Source organism: Sander vitreus, chromosome 18, assembly GCF_031162955.1.
Source record: "Sander vitreus isolate 19-12246 chromosome 18, sanVit1, whole genome shotgun sequence".
Classification (NCBI taxonomy): domain Eukaryota; kingdom Metazoa; phylum Chordata; class Actinopteri; order Perciformes; family Percidae; genus Sander; species Sander vitreus.
Genome location: NC_135872.1, coordinates 15,545,539 through 15,563,380, shown reverse-complemented (window position 1 = coordinate 15,563,380; position 17,842 = coordinate 15,545,539). Strand labels below are relative to the sequence as shown.

The following is a 17,842-nucleotide window of genomic DNA, read 5'->3' as shown; positions in this document are numbered from 1 at the left end:
TTTCCCCATGTTTGTACCATAGACTTATAATATTAGTCTATGGTTTGAACTTGTATAACATATTGAAAAAGCACAATTAAAACCACGCACTACAGCGCCACTCTGGCGTTAAAGTGGTACTGCAGGGAATGCTGCGGTTGCCATGGTACGGCGTCAGCGGTAGGAAGGAATGGAGCAAACCTCAAGCAAGGCGGGGACCAAATAAATAGCATCTGAACGCCTCTGACTGTCAGGATTATACTGCGGCTTGCTGTTTTACTGTGGATAATTACAGGACGACGCATTTATAAAAAGATAGCCATGACAGTTTCCAAAAAGGGCGGACGTCTAACGTTATGCCTTCTTATATGTAACGGTAGCTATAGCTAAGTTAGCTTAAGTTCATAGTATCTTGCTAGCTAGCTAATAGTTGAAGCTATGTAGCGTTAGCTAACATTAGCTGATCGAGTCTAAACAACAAGCCGTGAATTGCTACAAAGTTAAAGGTAAACCAGTCGGCAAGATTTAAAAGAGTAAACGCGGAAAACGGACAGGTTGGTGCCAGCAGACGCCGAGCGGTAACGTTAAAACACACTCCGCCTGTTGATGGTAGTCTTTTTTTGCTATAAGCTAATAAGCTATTATCAGTCAGTCCTCCATCACCGTTAGCTTTCTACAACCCGTTTGGGACTAACTTTTGCCAATGCAGATACGCTGAATGTTGTTTGGAACCTTATCTAACTCAGCTACTTCTCTCTTATTGACGTCTATTTTATCATGTTGCATTTGAATATAGAGCCCACTGAGGTGGGTGGTTGGCTTCAGCGTACCTACTAGTCACATTGTAGCTTTTACCTGACAGTTAGTCTCACAACAATGCACCTGTCAACAGCAGACGGCCTACTGTAATCCAATATGTGCGTGTCACACAGATGGCAGGCCAGAGAAAGCTTGTAGTAGCGCTATATTAAGCCCTTGATAACACGCTTCTGTTTGAATATTTGTTTTCACTAGCTGGAGAGCTTGTGACCCGATTGCATATATTCTCTCAGCTAATAGCGTTATCAGAAGCCTCCGGAGACAGTCAGACATAAGCACGATGAAACAGAAGATGTGAATGATGATGTCAACAGAGATGATGGGGATATAATGGAACCAATCTAATGAGCGTTAAAATAAGCTGAGCTTAATACTCCTGTACACCCAGCCATATTTGATAATAATGGTAATTCATATAATTAAATCACTTTTTGTCATCAAAATATTTGACCAAATTTAGTGCAGTGGTTCTCAAACTTTTTTTACGCCAAAGACGCCTAAACTGACACAAATTAGAATACAGACCCCCATTTGATAGGCTTTTTGCTTTTAGATGTTTTATTACAGAAAGTGTAGGAAGCCCAATACCAAAATATGAATGCATTCTGTCATTGTGTTACTTATGGATGGAATAATTGTATTGCTGGGGACCCCCTGGAACCTCCTGTTTGAAAACCACTGTATTAGGATGTGTACTGTTGTTTCCATAGATACTTGCCTGTCAAGTGATTCTGTTATTGCCAGGGCTGATGAATGACCTGAATGGGCTGGTATCATAAAAGACCAACATTATAATAGATACAAACACAGTTACTTACAAAATAAAAAGATATGTGTACAAAATATATTTTATATGTAACACTACAATCAGCAGAATAAAAATATCAGGTAACAACACCTGAATGCTTTTTTTTTTCCTCCTCTTTTTCTGTACTATTTGAACCTTAATGTGTGTACATGTAGATCCTATTGCAGTCAGAAATAATAATCTGGCTGTTTAATAAGTCACCAGGGCAGATGGGAGCAGGCTAGTATTTTGGATGTAGCAGCAGTGGTGTGGAGTAGTGATATCATACATGATTCAGCCTCATGGAAAATTCCACTCCCCATGTGTGTTGTTGCTTAGTGACCAAGACGCACAATACGGAAAACCTAAGACAAACCAGTTGGCCGAGCTTCTTATTACTGTTTTGAATGAATTTTAAAAATGTTCACCTGGGTTGCACATTACAAATGTTGAGGTCCGTTTACCAGGGGACTATTAATGTAAGTTTGTTAAATCAGGTAAGGTACATCCTGTCCAAGTAAGGCTTTGTTATTGTTAAATTGTTAATTGTAACCCTAAAATAATTCAAAGTCTGACATGTTTCTTTCCCACTTTTTGTGTTTAAATTCAGCACAGCGTTTCTTCTCAACGTGACAACATGGAATCTGAAAACATATCTGATCCGTATCAAGACAATCGGGATGTTATTCAAAGTCGCCAGTCACTCCAGAGTACAAAGGAAGATTCCCGAGCATCATCTTTCCAAAAACACAAAAAGAACTACCGGGACAAGATCCGGGATGAGGGGGAAAAAGACAGCTCTGTTGAGAGTAGATCCAAAACGCGAACCTGCCGTTCAGATCCAGACCGGGACCAGATATCAGATGGAGAGGGACAGAGAAGTAGTCGGTCGTTTTACTCAGAGGACTATGAGAATGAATCCCCTTCAGACCGCTCAATCTCACCGTACTCCCAGTCCCGGACTCCATCCCCTACTCCTCAAAGAGGGGTGCGAGCAAAGAGGATTTATAACAGTCCCCTCTACAAGACAGGTATGTAAAGCAGGGAAATGATCAGGTATGGACGATGAATGAATGAAAAGGAACCCTCACTGGTTACATTTCATTTACTGTCCAGGTGATGGCAGTGTAAGGCAGATTTTAACAAAAGTTCTGCTTTTAGACATGTAGATTTTTATGAACCGTTTTTCACCCTGAACTTGATACAAATAAATACAATTTCCATTTGAATATTGTAAAGGGTCTTAACAACACACGTTAATAACTCATGTTAATACAGTTTGATTTTGATCAGTCTTTAGCCCTAACCTTACTTTTCTAATCACCACTACTAGCGCACTCCATGTGTTTCAGTGTTTGTGTGTGTCTGTAAAAGTCTTTGTTGTCATTGCTTTTAAATTATTTCTACATCATGTGTGTTTCTCTACCTTGCAGTTGGTGTGGGGCGCCGGGGTGTGTCTCGCCCACAGCGTCCAGGTGGCCTGCCTCTGAGCCAGCAGCATCGCAGGGGAATGCATTCACAAAGCAAGGAGTCCACCCCCCCTAAAGACCTGGACCTGGTCACCAAGAGGATGCTTTCAGCCCGCCTGCTGAAGATCAACGAGTTGCGTAACTCCCTTGCTGAGCTGCAACAGCGCACTGATGAGCTGCAGAAGGAAAACCGAGTTCTCAGACAGGTAGACCTACCCCTCTAGTTAAGTTTGGGTTAAATATATAGAGAGCCTGTTTTAATTAAACAATATCAGATTTTGGTGTCCAGTACTGATGTTTTATAGTAAAAAAACAGAAGAAAGAAAACACAAACACACACACATCTTAGCAGGAAAATCAATCACATAATCTTTTACCTTAACATCAATTTTCTCATCATCTTCAACACCTGTGGCATTCTAAAATTGAATTTCTTCTTTTCCACGCTGCAGCTTCAGGTGCGTCAAGAAAAAGCCCTGCATCGCTACGATGACACAGAAAGCGAGATTTCCCAGTTACTGTCACGCCACAACAATGAGACCCACGTGCTGCGTGAGCGGCTCAGGCGTACTCAGGAGCGGGAGCGGGCGGCCGAGCGGCGGATGAAGGACAGCGAGGAGCAGCTGCAGAGGAGTCAGGGGACGATCGCGCGGCTGAAGAAGCTGGTCGACCAGCGAGAGTTAGGAACCAGAGACGAACTAAGCCGCAGGCTAGAGGAAGAGAAGACACGGGCCCAAGACGCGGAACGCAAGATTAAGGTACATTTATTTTAGATTTCATTTATTTAGCTATTTATCGATAATGCTGAGATTTGCAGATATTTCATATATCTAGAATGTAGTGCTACGATTACTTACTCTTATCTGTACGGACATTTGAGAACCTCTGAATTGTATCTCATTCAATGGAAATTGCCTAAATGGGTCAGGTTTTCAGGTTTTAGGTAAATTGTGTATTTTCACATTATTGGCTGTTGGGTCAGGGACTGACAGTGACTGTTCAGATTTGATAAAAGTTGCCCTATAATAAACTATTTCTTTACATGAACTTTGTCTTCTTGAAATGCGGCTTACAGATTTGGCTCCTTGATGTCAAATAATTGGTGTTTGGTTTACAAGGTTATACTACTTTTACTAGTTAGATAAACCATCACTTGCAGACAACACACACTCATTTGATCCAAATGTGTATGGTTCTCTGACAAGCATACAAACAAATATCATCATCAGACTTGAGTTCCTTTTTGTACTGTGGCAGCTGGAAAGTGTATTTGTTGTCTGTGTGTTTGAAGGAGCTGGAGCGTAGCATGGAGCTGAGCAGCAGCAGTTACCAGAGGCAGCTGGCTGTAGAGAGGAAGAAGACAATCAGTGCCCAGGAAGAGATCAGGACTCTGCAGGAGGAGCTGGAACGACTGACCAATAAACTCAAGGTCCAAATACAGGAAAAATATACTTTAAAAATGCCAGCTGAAACCAGCTGTATATTTCTTCATGATTGGGTATAAAAAAAAAAAAAAAAGCATTGTATGAAATCTTTCATTTTGTTGATATTTTTTGTTATCAGGAGAAAGAGAGAGAACTAGATGCTAAGAACATCTATGCCAACCGCGTGATGAAACCCGCACTTAGGAAAGATGTTGACAGTGGCACAAAGCGGAAAGGTAATGCCTGATATTAGTTTAGGTAGAAAGAAGCACATTGGTGCAGTTTACCAAACTGTCTATCACAAAACCTTAAGCAGTGCTCATGGCAAACCTGGAAGAGTAAAAGGGAAATCAAAAATTGTGTGTTATAGCTTGTCATAGTTCATGCATATTGAAATAGTTTTGAAAAGTTGTTGAACATGGATGCTAATAAATATTAATCATGAAACTATTGCTCTGTATCAAGGTATGATTTGGAATACGTATAGCAAAATTAACTAATACATATACTGTGTGTATATATGTATATATATATATATATATATATATGTGTGTGTGTGTGCTGTCAAACGATTAAAATATTTAATCGCATTATGTCATAGTAAACTCGCAATTAATCGCACATTTTTTATCTATTCTAAATCCTTGATTTCTTTTTGTCCCATTATTTTTTCTCATTTTAATGCTCTTATCAACATGGAAAAGTGGATCGGCTTGCTTTGTGCAAATGTTGGCATACTGTAGTGTTCAATTTCACACTAACATTCTCACTTGGAGCAAATGTGTGTGTAAAAGTGGTATTTCAGACTGGACGTGTTGCGATGATAGCTCAGTTCACGACAAAACACACAGATCACTTTGGTCTTGTCAATGGAACCATTTGGCAACTTTTTAAAAGTAAACTTTCCATTCTGAATCTTATTGGCATCCATTTCGGCGTCTCGCACTCGCCATCCACTCAAAACGTAACGTTAGCCTACTACTCTTTGGCCGGCTCGCAAGCCCAAACAAGTGTGTGCGGCATGCCTGTTGTTTTGTTTTTTCGGTCTAGCTAGATCCGGTGTGGTATTGTAGTTTTTCTAACCTTACTAGTTGTTGCAACAGCATGTGAAAAAAAACTACAAAATTTGCTAGGCCAAAAAGAACGTTAATCTCGCGATAACAAAATTGACGCCGTTAAAATGGGTTCTGCTTTTGTTTCATACATAGTCCCCAGCAGGAGCAGCACCAAGGCAGTGCAGACTCAAGACAGGACATCTAGTGTGGATTTCCCCACACCTCCCCCTGCTATTACTGATGCCAATGAGTACATTGAACATGCACCTGACGAATACCTATCACTCAAGGTAAAGTCACTCCACTTCACCCCAACGTCCACACTTCTTCAGTCAGTAATTTGTCTGTCAAACACCTCCTATGCCTCTTAATCTCAATCACTTTACATCAGCAGGAGCTCAACGGAGTGGACAGACAGGCAGAGACAGAAGACAGACATCAAAAGTGGGAACAGCAGAAGATGAGAGACAGAGAAAAAGACAGAGACAAGGAAGAGGAGTTGGTGAAGGAGAAAGATAAAGAGCTGGAGAGAGAGGAGAAGCGGAAACTCAAAGAGGAGCTTAATGTGCTTGAGGAGAAGGCAAAGAGACTAAGAGATGGTAAGATAAGCATATGCATCCCTATTGCATTGAGAAAATTAGTAAAGAGTACAAAAAAGCAACAGTAAGGGATTTGTCTTATGTCCACAGGCTGGGAGAAAACAAAAGAGGAAGAAGATAGAAAGAGGACAAGCTCCCTGTTAAACAAGGAGGAAGAGAACAACAGGAAGCGTGGCCATGTCCAGGAAGAGGTGCAGAGATGGAACCAGGAGGTTCTGGCCAATCAGCAGGCAGCAGCGGAAGCACACCGCAAAAAAGAACAGCTGCTGGCTAAGATGCGAGAAATAGACGGTCAAGACCACGGAACCCAGGACACCATGTTTGCTGAGTCTAGTCCTTCTAAGGCTACCAGTAACTATTCTTCTCCTCAGCAGAGGAACCTTAACTCTTCCATTTTTAACCACACTGAATCAGAGGATTCGGCCAGTTTGCACGCTGGTGCTGGAAGCGGGGAAGGCGGAAGGAGAAGATCAGGCATGGAGGGTGGAGCTGCTACAACAGGAGTAGGGAGGAGAGCACCACGGCCCCAAATCTCCAGTGACGACTTGGCATTTGGAAGCTACGCGCCTTCTTTCGGGCGTTCAGCTTCTCGAGGTTCTTCAGGCTTCCCACCACCTCCGCCCAAAGAGGACAGGGACTCTGCATTAGAAGCAATAGGTGTTTTTAGTCTCGTAGGGGTGGAGACAGAGAAAGAAAAGGAGACGGAAAAAGGGTCGGGGAAGGAGAGGAAGTCTAGCCTCATGCAGCAGCTATTTGGTGCCCTGGCAACGCCTGCTTGTGACAGTGTGAGCACCTCCAATAAAATGGAGGTCCTCAACAGTCCAACTACCAATGGAGTGCGTTCAAGAAGGGAAGGACTGCTCAGCTTAAACTCAGGGTCCTCCACCCCTCAGGCATCCTCCCTGAACACCCTGCACGTCGCAGAGAGCAGGCCTGCCATCCGTGCCATCACCTCATTTGATGATGACATAGAGGAACTTACTTTATGAAATTAATTCAGATTTGAGGTAGTCTTATAGCAGGCCATCAATGATAACTGTGAGGTAATCTCCAAAATAAGGGATGGAGTGATGAACATGGTCTGTATATTCAAGTCTGAACTGATTTCCCAATACACATTTTTTAAATCATCAACAGAACCAAACATAGAAGTGAAAAAAAGGTTTCTGCAAATAATCTAAAATACTATATGACAATATAAATGATCAATCATTTAACTTGTGTGACTGTTTCTAAGGTTTCATATAATTTAGAAAATCTGTAATATAAAGTGATCTTCGAACATTTAGATGCATGTGTGTAGACACATGGATGGCTGAAACGTAATTTTCAGCCATCTTTTTTTTTTGACCCTTTGATCTGTTTTAATGCTAGTTGCACTTGTAAGTGTTGTGCACAGTGTAGACAGTGACTTTTACTTGTTAAATTTGAAGAGACTTCTCAGGTTGCCTTCCAGTTTTTCTGATAGAATATAACTGGTAGTTTATCCGACCAATGCCACAACGATAGCAGCGCCACAACACACAGAATCCCTGCCCCGAGAATATTTGTCCAATCAACAAATGCAGGTCAAAATGTAACTGACTTTTGCTGCAAATCATGTCTCTTTGCATTTCACATTTTAGAGCTTTGAATATTTTGTAGTAATAATAGTTTGGGGTCATACAATTCTTTGTGCTTCTTTATATGGACAAATGTTAGTGTTTGGGCGCAGTCATTTTGGAGTTATTTTAGAGGCCATGCCATAATAATCTACCACTAAGCAATATGACAATCTATGTTTAGACTGCATCCTGATCGTCTGTGAATGTATTTTTTTTTTTACAACTTTATGAAAAAGGTTTTCTGCAGGTTATGACCACCAATATTATATTAAAACTGAATATTAAATGTCCCATTACAAGGATCTCATCATTTACCCTTTAGAAACATGGTAATGTCCTATTATCAAAGTATGCTAAATAGTGAAAACAACCTCATTGCAGGCTAGTATAGTTTTGTGTTACATTAAATCAATCTATGGAATGTTGTTTTAACAAAAAAGCTGTTCCTATTTGATTCACTTGACTTGAATATATTGTAAAACAGTAAATATAAATATTGCCTGGTATGTTCTGGGCCCTTGTCCCATGAGACAATCAGCACTAAAACCAGTGACAAAAATTCTTTACTTCTATCTATTTATTTATGTTGAGTTCTTATAGACTTAGATTATGTGGCACAAGGCTATTACCACACTGTGACACTAAGCTGTACAATTTGATACCTGTATATTTTTTCACATAAAAACTGATCTGTCTGTATTTATTCATCGATTTCCCCCCCACATTTTGTACTTTGTATTGTTTTAAAAGTGTATTTGTCGTATTTTGTTGAATGAAAATACATGATAGTAGTGAGTATGTTGTATAGTTATTAGACTGTGGCACACTTGCGGTAATATTCATGCGGCGGGAAGTCTGATAGGGAATTCTGGGACGTCTCCAAGCAACCAAAACCTGACGCAACCATGTTCCCGCCCCTCCTCCGGTAGCTCTCTGCTAAAAAAACAAGTGGACCGTGTATCTGTTAGGGATGATATGAAAGAGAGAGCGGGCTCGAGATGGTCTTCAATTATGTCGCTGCTTGAACTACAAGTTGGACTGCTGCAGGGGGATTCTTACAAGGTAAACGAGCCACCGAGCCACACGCAGTTTAAATTTCAGATGATGCCGGTGGTGTCTCACTCCGGAGCACAGTGTCAGAAAAGCAAGAGTAGGTTAAAATGAACTCCTGCTCGTGGGTAAAAATAAATAAATGTGGACGCAGTATCACTCGGTTTATCCGTTAAACTTAACATTAGGCTATATCGTTTGTTTATGGAAATTATGCTGGGCTAACGTTATATCCTGAAGAAACCAATGAGAACTACATGTTGTCTTAATGCTACGCCACAACTTTATATTCCGATATTTATGGGTTAGGCTAAGAAAATAAGGTCAATGCAAATATCTAGAGATGTGAATAAGGCATTGAGTAGGCTATTGCTGTTATAAGTTACAGCTTAACTTTACAATGTTTTGTGTTGATTATTAGAACATTTTTTAAATTCTCACTATATGTTGACTGATAGTTTACTGTGTGTGTGTGTGTGTGAGTGATTTGATTTGATGAAAGACCGAAAGAATCATGTTTGATGGTCACGAAAACGTGTAACAAAGTAGGCTATCGTAAGATTTTTTCTTTTTAATAATGTATCTTAAGCCTCTCCATATGTGCTTTTTATTTACATTCATCCCTCCCTCTGAACATGTAACCAGAAAATAACACCTGTTGATAGGCTATTGATATCCAGTGTGGGTTTTCCTCTATTTGTGGTTGGTTTAGGCTGTTAGTGTGGCACATGTTGAACCACAGACTGTTTTATTAAGTTTCTGTTGCCATAACGAAGGAATCCAATATACCACAGTAATTGGGTGGTTACCTTTATGAATAGCTTTTGTATTGGGCTACTCATCTCTTTGAATCCCCCCAGGAAAATGCTCAGATTCTCATGTATGCTGCTGTACTGGATATATCAGCACATTATAAATAAATAAATCTCCAGTTTGAAATGTAACACCTTTTAATTGTAAATGACTGAGGTGTGTTGTGTTTAAAGCCCGATTAGTTACTCTGCAGTCATGTTGCCTGCGTGTGCCAGATAGGAGCCAGACTGCTTCTTCTTGTTCTTTAGCCAGACCCGGTTTTGGCATCTCATAACACCACAACATACATTTTATTGGTGTGGTAATGCTGCAACTGGATGTTGCCAAGCAATTAAACTCTGCTACCTCGAAACCAGAGGAATATATGAGTGTATTTCCCCAGACTGCATTTGATATTCAGGTATGTACATTTTGGGTTCCGATAAAGATTTCCTGCTGGTCTATTCAAAAGTGGCTGTGTTCACCAAAAGTGCCTGTTAAATGATCAAGCAGCCAACAAGAAGCTGGTTTGGGGTTTTTGCTGTTATGATTCTGAACGCTAATTGTGATCACAGCTCTCCCCATCTTTCTAAACCTCTTTGCTCGGCAGTTCCTATTCACAATTTAAAATCAATTCCTTATACAGGGTCTTTACAAACTCTTTAAAAATGCATGTGGCATGGATTTTCCTCCTCCTTTATTGGTCTCCTGTAACAATAGGGTCTCCAGAGACACGCTGATTCCTTTGGAAAATAAGAAGATCCATTCCCGGGCATTCATACAGTAAGTCAGCTACTCTGCACAGTCAGGTCTATTTTACCTTGCAGAACAGCCGAGCCTATCATTAGAGACAAGGGGAATGACTTCACTGCTGGTCTGCTGTGCCCATTATGGAATAACTGAGCACTAACCCCTTATTTAGTGCTTGAAGACTTTGTAAGAGGACACTGGGCAGAAAGTCTGCTTTTGCTGCCACTGTAATGTTTATTATATAATTTTAAAGGCTGCTTTAAATATTTAGTTTGGGGCTTTTTCCCTAAGTTAATCTTTCCTGGGGTCCTCCAGACTCTCCCCAGTGTTTCTAAACTGTTCAAATTTAAAAGAAAAAAAAAATAATTACTGAGATTTGGATGACATATGTTGTGATGTAAATCTATTTGTATATGGATGTATGTTATGTATATAGAAATACAGGTTTCTTTAAAATGTTACACATGGCTTTGTGGATGGCAATGTTAGTGTGTAGGTCCGTCCACCACTTTGGTCCAGACTAAAATGTCAACAACTATTGAATGGATTGCCGTGAAACTTTGTACAGACATTCATGGTCACAAGAGGAAGAACCCTATGAACTGTAGGAACCTCCTGGATTTTCCTTTCATAAAAAAGGTTAGCACCATGATGTTGACAAGTAAAATACCTTTTGGATGAATAGTGTGAAATTTGGTGCAGACATTCATGACCTCCTCAGATGACACCAACTTTACATTTGACAAAATCAGATCAAAATTTCAAGTTTTTCAATCATTTAAATGTAATATTGAATGTGTTCATATGCGATGGAATGCAATGCCGCTATGTTTGACTGGACATACCAGCTATTTCAGATTATAATGGACTCTCGTCTATGCAAATTATGCAATCAAATTGTTTACCCTTTGCATGAAGTAATATAACAATATTAATGAGTGTAGCTTTAATGCTTAGCCTGGTTTACCCTCTCATTGGAGCTGTAGTTTTTGTCAAATCAAACATCCCTTTACTGCTTCACAAGACTTTTATTGAGCTGAGAAACAACTCCCGCTTGCTGCATGGCCTTAGGTTGACATGTGAATGCTAACTCCCTGGTGCATTAAAATGGAGTAACAGTTAGAGATGAAGATCTTTGCCCGAACCTGGGTTCGGGATCGGGTTCGGTCGAGTTTGGCATCGGATTCGGCCAGGTTCGGGATCGGATTTGGCCGGGTTCTGTATAGGTTTCGGTCGGGTTCGGCCGGTTCGGGATTGCGTTCGGTCAGGTTTGGTCAGTTTCGGCATCGGGTTCGGTCGGGTTTGGTCGGGATCGGGTTCGGTCACGAAATCTCATCTCTGTGGCAATATTCACAGGACAGTATCTGTTAAAAATGTATTTATTTTTGTAACAGTGTTATTGTTATGCATTGAATATAATAAGGTATATCCATGAAATATGTCACTTAGTCAGGGATCATCAGTTTACCCAAGGATAGTAAAGGGGTCACAAAAAGGTTGGGAACCACTGAGGTCCCCCCTCCCTGTGTAGGCCGACAGGTGATGTGGAGGTTTCGTACTGTATGTGGTTGTCACTCTTCGTTCTTTGCCTTAATACTATACTTCAGGTAGTATTGTTGGATATATTGTCAAGAAATGTTAATACAGTGTTTCTTCTGCGTATGTCAACCCAAATAGGTATGGTGTAATATTGATGAACAAATACCTGCAATACTAATGACATTCCATCAGCCTCAGCTGTACTTTGTGTTTATATACTTTATAGTTATATATTATAATAAACTTTTGTCACAAAGTAGACATTTTAGGTCCAGGCTTATTACACACTCACAGACTTTGGTTTTAGTTTAAAATTGTCTTTATATGGGTTAATTTTACTAGTAGCAGCAAAAGTACATTTTATTTTAGACAGTTAAAACAAGCTTTAAAAACAGTGTTCTTTTTAGAGGGACTACAGTCTTTACCCGGTCAGGCAGGGAAGGGGGACAGTGGCACCTGTATTATCCAGCTGACTCTTCCTTGTCTGTGCAGTGCAGTGCCGGTGGCCAGGCCTACTCCTCGCTGTCCGACAGCTTTACACTTTATCCTGGGTACAGCTCCGCTGTCTATCGCGCGTCTCACTGCGCGTCGTCCTGCGCCCCCAAAGGGGGTCTCCGCAGACCAGTACCCCTTTCAGGTCCTGTCCTCGGTCCAGCTCCGCTGCCCAAGCCAGGCCCACTGAACGTCCGCTAGCCCCGCACTACCTCAGGTCTCTTCCACATTGGAATCCCCACGTTCTCAGCCCCAGAACACATACAGCGGGAACGGAAATTATTCAGACCCCTTTTAAATATTTCACTCTTTGTTTCATTGCAGCCATTTGCTAAAATCAATAAAGTTCATTTTATTTCTCATTACCTGGACCTGGCCGTCCAGCCAAACTGAGCAATCGTGGGAGAAGACCCTTGGTGAGAGAGGTAAAGAAGAACCCAAAGATCACTGAGGCTGATGGCTGAGCTCCAGAGATGCAGTAGGGAGATGGGAGAAAGTTCCACAAAGTCAACTATCACTGCAGCCCTCCACCAGTCGGGGCTTTATGGCAGAGTGGCCCGACGGAAGCCTCTCCTCAGTGCAAGACATATGAAAGCCTGCATAGAGTTTGCCAAAAAACACATGAAGGACTCCCAGACTACGAGAAATAAGATTCTCTGGTCTGATGAGACCAAGATTGAACTTTTTGGCGTTAATTCTAAGCGGTATGTGTGGAGAAAACCAGGCACTGCTCATCACCTGCCCAATACAATCCCAACAGTGAAACATGGTGGTGGCAGCATCATGCTATGGGGTGTTTTTCAGCTGCAGGGACAGGACGACTGGTTGCAATTAAAGGAAAGATGAATGCGACCAAGTACAGAGATATCCTGGAAGAAAACCTCACCCAGAATGCTCAGGACCTCAGACTGGGCTGAAGGTTCACCTTCCAACAAGACAATGACCCTAAGCACACAGCTAAAATAACAAAGGAGTGGCTTCGGAACAACTCTGTGACCATTCTTGACTGGCCCAGCCAGAGCCCTGACCTAAACCCAATTGAGCATCTCTGGAGAGACCTGAAAATGGCTGTCCACCAACGTTCACCATCCAACCTGACAGAACTGGAGAGGATCTGCAAGGAAGAATGGCAGAGGATCCCCAAATCCAGGTGTGAAAAACTTGTTGCATCATTCCCAAGAAGACTCATGGCTGTACTAGCTCAAAAGGGTGCTTCTACTCAATACTGAGCAAAGGGTCTGAATACTTATGACCATGTGATATTTCAGTTTTTCTTTTTTAATAAAGTTGCAAAAATGTCTACATTTCTGTTTTTTTTTCTGTCAAGATGGGGTGCTGAGTGTACATTAATAAGAAATACAATGAACTTTTTTGATTTTAGCAAATGGCTGCAATGAAACAAAGAGTGAAAAATTTAAAGGGGTCTGAATACTTTCCGTACCCACTGTATGTAGCTCCCATCTCACCTGATTAGGATATGTGCTTCAGGTGTGGTTGTCGAGAGTGTCCTCCCAATCCCACACCTATCTCTTGATTAGGAGATGCGCCTCAGGTGCGTTTGGAGGTGTACTTGTATATGCCTATAATGTTCACAATCTGTTATTTCTTTAACACGTATTTGTTACTTCAGTTTTTTTGCTATAATAGAAGTGTTGCTGGAAAAGAGCAAGACTATCCGCCATTGTGCCACACTGCCAGTCGTCTGTCACAGTTTGGTTAAGGCAATATTAAAGCCCATCTTGCAGGGTTTATTTTCTAACGAATTTGCACAATTTGCTTGTTGGTAATAAACATTTAAACTGTTACCAAACAACATCCAATACAATGGATATCACAAAACGGAATAAAATACAAAAAAGTAGTACTATTTTTAGCGGTTTGAAATGATTCTCCTTTCCCCCACAATGCATTGCATTACGTCACGTTAGGGAGACGACAGACGAAAGCCCCGTCTCGGTTCACTGTCTATGGTCTCGGTCTGTGCCACTGGTGTTGCAAAATATGGTTTTTGGTCTCGACCGAGTCCATGTGTCTTCATTATGTTTATTATAATATTGGAGGGAAAGTGAAACACAGCTTGGACGGGGATGCTGTTTGGCTTTTCACAAGTTTAGACAGCTAGTTACTCTAACGTTAGCGCAACAGCGTTAGGCTGGACGGCTAGGTAAATATTACAACTGCCTTAAGAGTTTCCTATATCTTCATCCACGTTGTCAACATAAGACATGTGGCGTTAGTGCTCCTTTTTTACCATCATTTTATTGAATAAAATGTTAAGCTTCGCTCCTACGAGATGGGTGGGTTTTTGTTACGTTACACACAAAGCTAACTGGCTGTACGTATGCTAGCGGAATTAGCTAACGTTGCGTAGGCAGCCAGCATCTTCGGCACTCGGCAGTAGTTTCGGCGAGCTAACCACGACAGTATTGTCGCCCACAATCAACCTCTGCTGCTAAAAGCAGTCAACCTGCAGTGATGTCTGAAATGGAGACACGTGGATGTGTTAGCAAGTTGCTGGCTGGCTACGCAATGTTAGCTAATTCCGCTAGCATACGTACAGGCTAACTATAGCCAGTTAGCTTTGTGTGAAACCCACCCATCTCGTAGGAGCGAAGCTTAACCTTTCATTCAATACAAGTATGGTACAAAAGGAGCACTAACGCCACATGTCTTATGTTGACAACGTGGACGCAGATATAGGAAACTCCGAAGGCAGTCGTAATATTTACCTAGCTGTCTAGGCTAACGCTGTTGCGCTAACGTTAGCAAAACGTCGGCGTAGCGTTAGCCAGCTGTCTATAAACTTGTGAAAAGCCGAACAGCATCCCCGTCCAAGTAATAAATAAACACTAGGCAAATATGTTGTTACTGGAGCTAGTAGGCTACCATCAAAACGTGAGATATCTAATCGAAAATGTGTTTACAACGTGGGGGGATTTCACAGGTGGGACTGGCAAGTTAGCCCATAGCTAGTATGATGCCTTCTATTTCTAGATCTAGCTAGATAAGTTTACCGGTACTTATTTGAACTAACGTCATGATCACTGTCACTAGATATAAAGAAAACCTTGACTTTCACTCGGTGCTATTCACTGACAGTAAAAACACCTCTTCCTCATCCCAGTCAGTCACCATAGTTCTAGTACTAGGCTGAGGCACGTCTCCCCAATGCGTTAAAAAACCCACTAAACGACAAATTGTCCTTTTAACACTATTTGAAGACATTTTAAACAATGATATACATATGTTGAGTGCTTTTATGTACCCATTAATCAACAGTGGTGGTTGACCTGCAACATGGGCTTTAAGCTCTGAGAAGAGGAGAGGGGAAATTTCTGATTAATTTGCAGTGCCTGTGTCGTTGCTGTGGAAACAGTTTGTTCCTGTTAAAGGAAAGACCTGGCGGTGTGCTCCCTCAGTGAGCTGATCTGATATTATTTGATAATAATCGAATAATAAACGTTGCGAGAAATTGCACAAACTTTCATTATGCTCATCATTCAATCTTTCTGAGATATAATCTATTCAGGCATATAACTGAGCCTGTCATGCTACAGTTGAGGTATAGTCTTGCTTGTCAGATCAGATGTCGTGTTAGTTTTGTCTCTTGTCATTTGGATGTGGTTGCCGGTGGTAATAGTCAGCAAATGTTTCATAACATGCTTTTTCTCTCCCCTGCAGATCTAAACATACTCTGCCTCCGAAACACAAATGGAGATTTCAAGGAAATTTAAAGAAGGACAGTAAATGCAGGAAGGACAAAAAACTATGGTCATTTGTATAAACGAAAGAGGCAACCAATGAAGAGCAGATATCTTTATCTATTTTTATTTTGACACTTTTTTTAAGGAGCGTTTTGTATTTAGCAGATTAATGATGGAAACTCCCTCAGCTCCTCAGATTATTGTGGACAAGGCTAGTGTCCTGGAGGAAGCAGAATGTGGGGAGGACGTGGATCTGCCTACTGATGACCATCTCATGAACTTGAAGGCCTTGACGGAGAAACTAAGACTGGAGACTAGGAGGCCTTCTTATCTGGAGTGGAAAGCCCGACTTGAGACGGAAAGCTTCAGAGAGTCCAGAATTGAAAAAGGCCCAATCCAATTGGAACCTGAGGGGAAAATCCCCCCCCCAAAAGAGACTGTAGTGAAGTCTGATGTGATTCAGTGCAAGTTGCCATCAGGTGTACTGAAGGGATTCAGGAACATAGATGAAGCTCTCTGTTGGCTGAGGAGAGAACTGGTGAGACATTGCTTACATTCTTTACAATGCACAAATGTATCATCTATCTTTGAACTATGGAGCAGTTTGTACAATATTTCATTTGGTTTAGTATTTGCAGCCAGTAGATTACCCTTTTCAAAGATCCTGTTTAGGCACCTGGCTTAATACTTGAGATTTAAATTTTTTGTTTTTAATATGAAGAGCCTTATAATTTTGCAATTAAAGGCCAGAATAGAAAATAACTTCCTGCTACTTAGCTAAGTAGAATTTAACAGAGGGCACAATGTCCAATTAGTGGCCAGAAGATTCCCATTCACATTATTGAGTGAGATTGATTGGGGCTCAGGCAATACCGTTAGCCATTTGTTACACACAGTTTCTGCAAGTGTAATCATTTTCACTCCGCTCAATTAGGCTACGCTGCACATTCACCCACGGTTCATAAACTTGGATTGAGCACGCCAAGAGCCACTGTCGGCGGCAGAAGCACACTCATACAGCATGTGGCCACAAACGTTTTGAACACAGACAGTGGACAAGAGAGGTGATTACGATCATTCCACAGACATTTGCACATAAACAGTGGACGCGAAAGTGATAAACTGAGAAAGCTTATGATAAGAAACTTGTTTGTGGATGAAAACAGTTCAGCATATAACTAAAAGTTGTGTTTAAATTAATAGTTGGATATTTTGGGAAGTACGCGTATTCGCTTTCTTGCCGAGGGTTAGATGAGAAGACATGATACCACTCTCATGTCTGTACAGTAAATATGAAGCTGTAGCCAGGAAACAATTAGCTTAGAAATGGGGTAAGAGCTAGCCTGGCTCTGTCCAAAGGTAAGAAAATCTGCCAACAAGCAGCCAAAAGATTAGCATCCTTTTTTTGGTATTTTCACCTGACTAAAACATAATGTTATCAAAATTGTAGTTGTGATGAATCAGTTAATCAGCAGGTTGTTTGAGCACCACTGTTTTCTGTCTCTCTCCCATCAGACAGACATGCGCTTGCAGGACCAGCAGCTGGCAAGGCAGCTGATGCGGCTCCGCAGCGACATCAACAAGTTAAAGATAGAGCAGACGTGCCACCTGCATCGCCGGATGCTCAATGACGCCACCTTTGGCCTGGAGGAGCGGGACGAGCTGTCGGACCTGCTGTGTGAGTGTCCGGTCACTCCGGGGCTCGGCCTCTCGGCCCCGCTGAGACTCATCGGCGTCACCAAGATGAACATTAACTCTCGACGCTTCTCGCTCTGCTAG

The 17,842-nt window shown here is 41.5% G+C and overlaps 2 protein-coding genes across 9 annotated transcripts; both read left to right on the top strand.

Moving 5' to 3' along the window:
* Positions 1-151: 151 nt before the first annotated feature.
* lca5 (lebercilin LCA5) lies at positions 152-8,439 on the top strand. 8 transcript variants are annotated; one of them, XM_078274891.1, is made up of 9 exons: positions 152-485; positions 2,201-2,616; positions 3,019-3,260; positions 3,507-3,812; positions 4,346-4,483; positions 4,618-4,714; positions 5,687-5,823; positions 5,925-6,132; positions 6,223-8,439. In XM_078274891.1, exons 2-9 carry the CDS (start codon positions 2,223-2,225, stop codon positions 7,119-7,121), a joined length of 2,421 nt encoding a protein of 806 aa, XP_078131017.1. In that variant the 5' UTR covers positions 152-485; positions 2,201-2,222; the 3' UTR covers positions 7,122-8,439. The 8 variants fall into 8 exon arrangements, with proteins under 8 accessions (XP_078131017.1, XP_078131016.1, XP_078131013.1 ...); XM_078274890.1 differs by having other exon boundaries at positions 2,196-2,616; XM_078274887.1 differs by having other exon boundaries at positions 152-533; positions 2,196-2,616.
* A 7,766-nt stretch (positions 8,440-16,205) lies between these two features.
* On the top strand, positions 16,206-17,842 carry fam167ab (family with sequence similarity 167 member Ab). Its single transcript, XM_078275323.1, has 2 exons — positions 16,206-16,601; positions 17,579-17,842. Exons 1-2 carry the CDS (start codon positions 16,233-16,235, stop codon positions 17,840-17,842), a joined length of 633 nt encoding a protein of 210 aa, XP_078131449.1. The 5' UTR covers positions 16,206-16,232.